General features: G+C 35.5%; 1 protein-coding gene across 2 annotated transcripts in view; it reads left to right on the forward strand.

Moving 5' to 3' along the window:
• Positions 1-248: 248 nt before the first annotated feature.
• Positions 249-9,124, forward strand: part of LOC122253049 (uncharacterized) — a 9,720-nt gene continuing 844 nt past the window's right edge. Inside the window, exons 1-8 of one of the 2 annotated variants that reach the window (XM_043015829.2) lie at positions 249-358; positions 2,373-2,543; positions 2,873-2,985; positions 6,120-6,280; positions 6,659-6,853; positions 7,047-7,131; positions 7,867-8,027; positions 8,363-8,566. In XM_043015829.2, coding sequence (XP_042871763.1) covers positions 2,386-2,543; positions 2,873-2,985; positions 6,120-6,280; positions 6,659-6,853; positions 7,047-7,131; positions 7,867-8,027; positions 8,363-8,566 — 1,077 coding nt within the window. In that variant the 5' untranslated portion in view covers positions 249-358; positions 2,373-2,385. Of the gene's footprint in view, positions 359-571; positions 591-2,372; positions 2,544-2,872; positions 2,986-6,119; positions 6,281-6,658; positions 6,854-7,046; positions 7,132-7,866; positions 8,028-8,362; positions 8,567-9,124 lie in introns of those variants that run through there. The other variant, XM_043015825.2, reaches the window with a different exon arrangement.

Genomic DNA, 9,124 nt, shown 5'->3' on the forward strand with positions numbered 1-9,124 from the left:
CATAAATATCAGTTTTGCCATGATTATATTGATGATAGTAGTAGCGATGATAATAAGGATAGCAATGATTGTTATCACTGTTATCAGTATTATTATTATTGTTATCATCACCATTACTATTAATATCAATAGTATTACTACTGTTACCATCAATATCACCACCCTCCCCACCATCATTAATACCATCATCCTCACCATCACCACCATAATCCCCATCGTTATTATTACATAACTTTCCCCTCAGTTTGAATTTCCCGCCACCGACCGGGATCACGTGGCGGGAAATTCGAAATTGTAAACATAAACAAAAGGCTTCTTCGGCGCACGAGGACCAACCGCTACTCTCTTCGTTATTTAAGTAAGAAATAGCACATAACTTCATATATTTATTTATTTCAGGGATTTTATTTATCTTGGAGATCACGTTGGAGATATTTTCGTTTGTTTGAGATGTTTTTATTGTTGAAAATAAGGAAGATTTAGACGTTAGGTTTCCCGGAGTCTCTGAAGTTTTGAATTTTTCGAAATGTTTTGTAATAATTTTTGGCTGATTATTAGTTATGTTTTATGAGTTGGGCTCGGCAGCGTAGGTGGGTTGAATAGATATATTATATTTGTTCTGTAGATGGAGTATGATAGAAATATATCGTTATATTACCGTATTGTGTGATAATACGAACTCGAAAACGGTCAGCTGTTAATTTCAAAGTTTAAATAATAGGCAAAGATAAAAAAATCATGGGTCTAGTTTGTTATTTTAGTATTTACTTTGATGTATTGTTTATGTATTGTAGAGTTGTTTTAGTCACACTTTTGCAAAACATGATTGTTATTAGCATACCTGTTATCACCATCAGTCTCAGTTGTAGTACATTCAGTAACTACAAATGTGGTTTAATATTTTAAAAAACAACGTCACAGTGACATTCTAAATGAGACTTCCTTTGCAAAATTTCATTGGCTGTATTCTATCAAAATCCACATGAAACTTGATGTGATCTGTGACGGAAAGCATACAGTATGAAGTCCAGTCTGATGGAGGCTCGGTGTCAAGCGATCTCTCTATACATATGCATTGGCCAGTAAATCTTTGCCCTTTATATTCTGGCGAGATAGAGTCTAGACTGGTTTCTTATTTAATGTTGAATCACAAAGGACGTTTATGTGATCGGAACTTTTTGGAATTATTTAGGCCTCTACCGGAGCGCCGACGAGCTAGTGATGGATGCACAGGTGTCTTCCTATCATATACTGCATCTTTATTCTTTAATCTCACATAAGCAACAGAAAACCATAGAAAGATATTGATTTTTGTACCTCTCAAGAGGGATTGTTTAAGTTAAGTATAAGTTCTTTTTGTTCTAGATTCAATGCACTGGAATTCAAGTCAGTGATTTAATCATCTTGTGTTCTTATGGACGCTGCTAAGGAAGTAGTTATCGAGTTATTCTCTCCTTTTTTACCAATCTTTCACATATTCTTTCTAATTCATTTTGCCTTTACATTGTTTTTTGGGATTATTCATATCTTTATTGGTTAATGTGTTATGATTTGCTGTACCCTTAATGTGTACAGTTGATGATATATTATTCATTTATTTATGTTTATATTTTGTTTGGAGTATTTATTTGTCTATTTTACGAGCCTTGCTATCCAGTTTTCCATTAGGGTATTTTAAATTTTAAGACAATATGCTCATGAGAGTATATGAATTAAATAAAATTTTGATGTACATTTTGACCTATTTATATAACTTTCACTAATATATTATGGTTCAATGTCACATTACTGTACATTTTACATTTGTTACAAAAAAAAAAAAAAAATTGTTCAGATCTTTTGAAATCTTGGAATACTTTTTATTCTCAGTGTTAGTTAACTTTAGCTTGGTATATTTCTGTGGTAAATGTACAAGAATATAATGTTGCGTCAACAGTAGGAAATACATATAATGATCATGTGAATCATGTATTCACCTTTAGAATTCTTGCATATAAGTGGGAATTACTTTACTAAGTGGAAATTACTGTAAAGATTAACACTCACGCACACGCACATGCACACACACACACACACACACACACACACACACACACACACACACACACACACACACACACACACACACACACACACACACACACACACACACACACACACACACACACACACACACACACACACACACACACACACACACACACACACACACACACACACACACACACACACATGTTTATATATATAAGGAAATTGCGAATATTAGGGACACACTCTGAACTATCTACATATTTTAACAAATTTTTTACAATACTTTATAAAACATTTATTCATATTGTAGTAGAGACCTGACTTTTCCTTTTTTCTTCCAGAAAAGCACACAAAATGAGCAGCGAAGACCCCACCCTAGAGAGACACTTCCGTGGGCACAGGGATGTCGTCACAGCTCTCGACTTCAGCCCAAACGGCAAGCAGCTGGTTTCGTCTTCCCTGGACCACACGGTCATGGTCTGGAACTTCAAGCAGCAAATTCGAGCGTACAGGTTGGGATGCTTTTCGACTTTTACTTTGTCACAATTTCTAACTGCGTTTTGAGGGAAGTGAGACGTGTGATATTAGGTATTTTAGGTGGTAGAGGGGATCGATATTATGTGGGTGTACTTCATGTAATGAGAGGTCTGATTAGTATGCTATACAATTTTACTCATGTTTTTAGTAGGTATTGCTCATAAGAAGAAGAAGAAACTCAATGTATAGCCATAAAAGAGCTCATTATTTTGTTTCTGTGAATATAATACCTAATGCAAATCAGTAGGATGAGTTTCCAAAAGGAAAACCTAACATAGATTCTAAAAATGAATATCCTTTACAGATTTGTGGGTCACTCTGACTCCGTTTATGATGTCTGCTTCTCACCAAGTGGGAACTTAATGGCCTCAGCCTCACGGGATCGCACCGTAAGGCTTTGGGTCACGAACATTAGAGGTAATTATGAATGGGAGAGTTAATGTAGCTAGTTTAATCCTCTTCTTGTGGCATGTGGTATGGTTGTTAGTTGTTTCAAGAATAACTGATAGTCCCTGTGTTACTGCCTGTGAAGATGATTATTTATAGTCATTTTTTATTAAATGGTCATTCATCTAGTACCTATGGACATGAGTTGTGTTTTTGAATAGCACTAATAATGGAAAGAGGGAAGTTCCGAAACATCACCAGAACACGGGGGTAAATGGAACTTTTTGAGGCAACTGTACATATACCCTTTTGGGTATATGTCCAGTAGGGTATTTCAATAATTGGTGATTTTTGAAAAATCATTCAAATTCACGGGGACTGTTCAGAAGTAGACTCCATTCATTTTTTCATGCCTAGTGATACCATTTTTATTTGTTTTTATCAATATTTACCTATTGCACTTTTAACTCAAAGATGCGAAAAATATGATTAAATAATTAGATTAGTCTGGGGTGAAATTCCCGTTTTCTATATTCTCTTCGTCATTTTAGCAGTAATTACTTAACGATGTATTCAAATTATGTTGATTTATTTAATCATGTATAGTATAATTCTAGTTTTTAAGATTATTTTTTCTACAATTAAGCATAATATTACACATGGTGAAAGTATATTACAAACTAGAAACGTATCTTTTATTGGCAATATCTATAATATGCAACAACTTCTCACATGTACTATATTCCCCCATTCGTAATTACCATGTATTTGATATCCCATATATAATGGAACAAAGGAGAACTAAACACTCTTTCCGAAAAACCTGGGACATTCACAAACTTTTCTGTGCTGAGGTTCCATAACTTCTCATAGGAAAAATTGTACCAAATTTGATCCTTCAGGTTTGGCTGGTTTGTATATCCAGCTTTTTCCGATTCCATTTTCAGCATACCAAATACCTCATGTATGCTGTCACCATCGTGAGAGAGTGGCATGAAAATGACATCTGTGTTATGCAGATATCTACTGATGGATGCAAAGTAGGATTTGTCAAACCCTAATCTGATCCCTACTTCTGAACAGATTTGAGATGCCCCAAATGCTGTCTGAAATATTGTCGGCTCTGTATTAATGACAGATTTTCGCCAGCAAAAGAAATGGATCTTGGAGAACTCGAAGATACCTTTGATAACAGTACGGTTCTTTTGCAATGTCCCCAAGCATCTAATCAAATTGTCTTTCAAGCCAACTTTTGTCTTGGATGGCAAATCAGCATTTTCAATACTTCATAATTTATCAAGTACAACATCAAGTGATATACAAACATGTAATGATGAACACATATAACCTAACCACCTAACATCAACTGGCACAAATATCCTAGGCAATATCATGTTTTTTAAATTCTTTTAAGGGCCCAAGACAAAATAATTTTGCATGTCTGTTCAGTAGTTCATGAATGGTTGCCCGTCAATAGCATTAAAGTTAATTGGCCACTGAAAACGGACCTCATCATTTATATCTCATAAAAATCAATCACCTCTGTTAATTCCCTGAGGTTATGACATATTGTTTTTATTCATATTGGTTGTCTTCAATGAAGCTAGAGTGTCATCTCTTTTACCAATAGTTGCCTGCCTTTTCTTGCAGAAAATGGTAGTATCTAAAGGAATCAATCTGCTGTCAAGACCTACTACTTGAGAAAAAAAACCATCAGTAAAATTTGTTGCATTATTTCCGTGGTGTATTTCCGTTTCCCTTCTGGCAGTCATCAGGAGTGGATAAATCTTCTAAGGTTGAGGAAGATTAAGTTTCCATTGTCATGTTCATCATCTGTATCGTTTTCACACATTCCTGAATCTCACTCAGTAATTTATTTGCCAGACAAAATTTCCTCTTATTTCTGTATTCCTTCCTTTTAGTAGGCTTTATGGTCAGCAGAACCAGTGGATGCAGCACAACCATTTAACTTTGCTTCATACCACTTGATGTCTTCTTGTAGCACTCTCTCGGTTGTCTTTTGCCTTTAAAAGATACGATTTCAGTACCAATAAGCAAAGCTTTCAAACTCTCCTCCTGTGTATAATAATATACTTTCTCTATGTTAAGTACTTTTGTGATGGCCTTTAGTTTAGTAATAGTCTTCAGTCCAAATTTCTGATATAATTCTTCAATTTAGACACAAGTTTCAAAGCAATTTGTCGTCCAGAAAAGTTTGAATTTCAATCAAACACTTTCAGCGAATTATATCGTGCCAATATATCACAAACAAGTAGCAACACAACAGAAGCTTGTTGGAATGTATAATAATGTTATTAATTAACTAACGTTTATATGCTTATTGAAGAAACACGGCATTACTTTACAGGCCATTAAGTTCAGTGAGGAACTAGAAGTATTGAAAGACTTCCGACCTAAGGTCATTGAGGAACTTGCTATATGCGATATTTAAGTGCTTAAGGTCTGTGAGAAATTTGTTGCATGCAATATTTAGGTTCCCAAGGTCAGCGAGGAACTTGATGCACCTAAAGACACAAATTTGATTGCGATTCGGAAGGAACTATGATCATTTAACGTTAGCGAGGAAGTTCGAAGTGCGTGGAGCTCGTCCGCTGCGCGGCCCCAATTCTGTGGAAATGCGTAATATATTAAATTGAAAAGTGCAACCCCTAAACGTTATCAGATCAAGCTGATTTTTTTCACATTTCATTTTTATGATATATGGAGCCTATTTTTGTACAGTCACAATGACATTTCAAAAGTTGCAATTATTGAAATACCCTAATGTCCAGTATGGGTATGAAGTGTTATGTGCAGGACTGTAAACTAAGGTAGATATTTTTTTAGGAAACTTTCTTTAATAATTAATATATATTGATTTTATTCTTTTGAAGCTTCATTGTATTTGACTTACTCTTTGTTTCCTTCTCTCCATTTAATTTTTTTTTTCTTTACTTATTTTTCAATTTTTGTAGGATTTTTTTTTCTAGGCTTTATCCTTACATACTTATTCAAATTTGTTTTCTGTGTCAGTTACAAAACTATTATTCGAAATTTCATGTAGCAAATTGATCATTTTTATTTTCATGACTGTTTCTTTGCACTGTAACTGCTTTTTTTCTTCAATGAGGCACAAGGAATAAAGTAAATCCCAACTCTCGCAGGTGACTCAACGGAGTTCCGAGCACACCATGCCAGTGTAAGGACAGTCAGTTTCTCCCCCGACGGCCAGCGACTGGTGACCGGGTCAGATGACAAAACCATCAAGATATGGAAAGTACACAACCACAAGTTTGAGTGCTCTTTGCCAGCTCATACAAACTGGGTAAGTTCTGAAGATTCTTGATTATTGATTTGATGAAATAGATATAAAAGATTTTAGTTTAATGGTTCTTTCTATTAGGAAGGGCAGTTTTGATCTTAAAATGTGGCAACTAAAGCAAATTTGGTAAGCTGTGGTGTTGTTTATGTGGAATATGCCTGTCTAAGTATTTCCTATTAAAGAGGATTTTTATTTGATTATTTATACATATAGTAAGTTTATTTTGAAATCCTGATTTTAAAAGCAATTGCTTTGACGTATGCCAAGATCTTAATTCATACTAAGACATGATTAAACTATTATTCACATCATTATCAAACAATACCAAGAAAAAAAAATCTTTGTTACTGTTGACGACATACATTCCATTTTTCCATCCAGGTGCGGTGTGTGCGATTCTCTCCAGATGGCAGAATGCTTGTTTCCTGTGCAGATGATAAGACCGTCAAGCTCCATGATGTACAGTCAGCAAGCACGCTACACACTTTCCCTGAACTCAAAGGCTCGACAACACGTGTTGCTTTCCACCCTTCCGGAACTTGCATTGCAACTGCTGGTTCAGACAGCTCAGTGAGAGTGAGTTTGCATGATATTTCATGTGTTCATTTCATTCTCCTTCTTCCCTTTCTTTATATTTATATTCTCCTGAACTGATGGAATTTAGATCCTGGTCAGATAAGGTGATGGCAGATTTAACAAGTAGTAACAAGAAAATAAGTGAATAAATAAGGTTTTGTAGTAAATACCACATATGTTTTCTTTTGCACAGATTTATGACATTCGGACAAGAAAGTTGCTGCAGCACTATGTTGCCCACTCAGGTCCTGTGCATGATCTGTCATTCCATCCGTCTGGTAGGTATTTGCACTCTTTTGTTTTGTATTTTTCAAATTAATTGTCCGAAGGTAAAGTTTGTGGCATGTTTATGTGATCATCTTTTAAGTTCCTAGTTTCTGGTTTAGTCTTAGTACAAAGTAATTTTGATACCACACATGGTTTTACGGTATTGTAATTTTGTTAAAATTTTAGCCAAATCTAATCATTATGTACACTGAGTGGACTATTGTATAAGATATATTCTATTTCAGCGATGTTTTTAGAGATGAGGAAATATAACACACAAAAAATTCAGGAAGGAGAATTAACATATTAAGCATCAATAGAGTACATTACACCTTTTGCCTTTTGACACCTGCCATCCATAGCAGATTTCACACATCAGATTATTTAGTTTAAGGTAAACATGTTTGTTGTCAGAGATATTGTGAAACTGAAGCCTTTAACCCACACAGGACGGGTGGTACAGCATGTGTACCGCGCATTCAAAAGCCCAGTTGCCGGGCGGCACAGTATTGTGCCAGCTATTCAATTAATTTAGGCCTAATAATTCGAACGCCCCGGCATTTGGACATTCTAGGCTAGAAATCCCCCGTCGGGAATGGGTTAAGGGGGAAGAATGGGTATGCCTGTACTATTTAGATAAGATGGCATGAAAAATAAGATAATACATCCATGGTAATTTTTTTTTTTTCAGTGTTTACATTATTTTAAATGCTGTGACTGACACTGTCCTAAATTCCCCCCACCAGGTCACCTTCTCCTAACAAGCTCAGCAGATGGAACACTGAAGCTGCTCGACTTGCTTGAGGGGCGACCCATCTATACCCTGCATGGCCACCAAGGCCCAGTCACTACTTGCGGCTTTGCTTGCAATGGAGAATATTTTGCTTCTGGTGGCAATGATAAGCAGGTATTGCAAATGATTGTTTATTCAGTTATTTTATTTTTCCAGTATGCAGATTTTCTCTGGCATGGTGTTATAATTGTGTTTATTTCTGCATGTTGTTGATAATTAGTAATTGGTTAATTAGTAATTATGATTTTTATGGATAATTGCTGAAATCAGAAATTCACTATGTGCTTTTATCTGTCATTCTGTCATGCCCTTGAAAGTATATAAAGATTGGTTCACGATTCAAGATTTTTCATAAAGAGGAACGCTATTTTTCCACTTTTCTTCATTTTCATCAAAATTCTCATGCTTTTGATGGCAAGCCATTCTGTAAAGATTCCATACTTACACAGGTTATGGTATGGAAGACCAACTTTGAGCCTGTGGATCAGTGTGAGAGCCTGGACGTGACTCAGGACATGTCCCACAGGCAGCCCCTGGATGTGACTGTCTCAGTGCCTGACGATTCATCGGAAGAGGATGAGGAAGTCACCACCGTTGAGAGTCGCGGTGGAGCGCAAGGGAAATCCCATAGAAGTGATGTTAATGGGAACCAGGTGAGAACTTCTTCAGTGAGTAGGTTTAAAAGTTATTTTGAGGGTACTTCAGATTTTTTTCTTCTGATTTTTCTTGTGAATATTCAGTGCATTTTGATGTTGCTTGTTTTCTTGTCTCCTTTTGAAAGCAGAAAAATTGTATTCCACACTAAGCAGCACTATAGCCTAAGCATATAATTTATCCCTGTTCTGTCAAGTAGGTCAGCTTGATGTAATTATTTATTATCACTTGGATTTCCCTGCCAGTAAACACATCTGATCAACCAAGAAGCCAGGCTCATGTATCTATTTGGTTAAATGAAATATTCAGTGTTTAGTGATTTGAGAGTTTCAAGATGAGGCCAATAAGAAGGATATCTTAAAGGGTCTTTAAAAGTCCATATGGAGAATAGGAATTAGGAAAATATGATCTTTGTTGCATATATGTAGTGTGATTTTCTATGGATCTAGATTGAAATCATTGTAATGGATGTATATGCTTTTGATGTCAAACAGACAAATTATTTTCATATTTATCAACTCAACATTTTTAAGTCAGTGTCCTGTCATATGCCTGAT

This window comes from Penaeus japonicus, unplaced genomic scaffold, assembly GCF_977035675.1.
Source record: "Penaeus japonicus unplaced genomic scaffold, GWHDUDI00000001_assembly GWHDUDI00000027, whole genome shotgun sequence".
Classification (NCBI taxonomy): domain Eukaryota; kingdom Metazoa; phylum Arthropoda; class Malacostraca; order Decapoda; family Penaeidae; genus Penaeus; species Penaeus japonicus.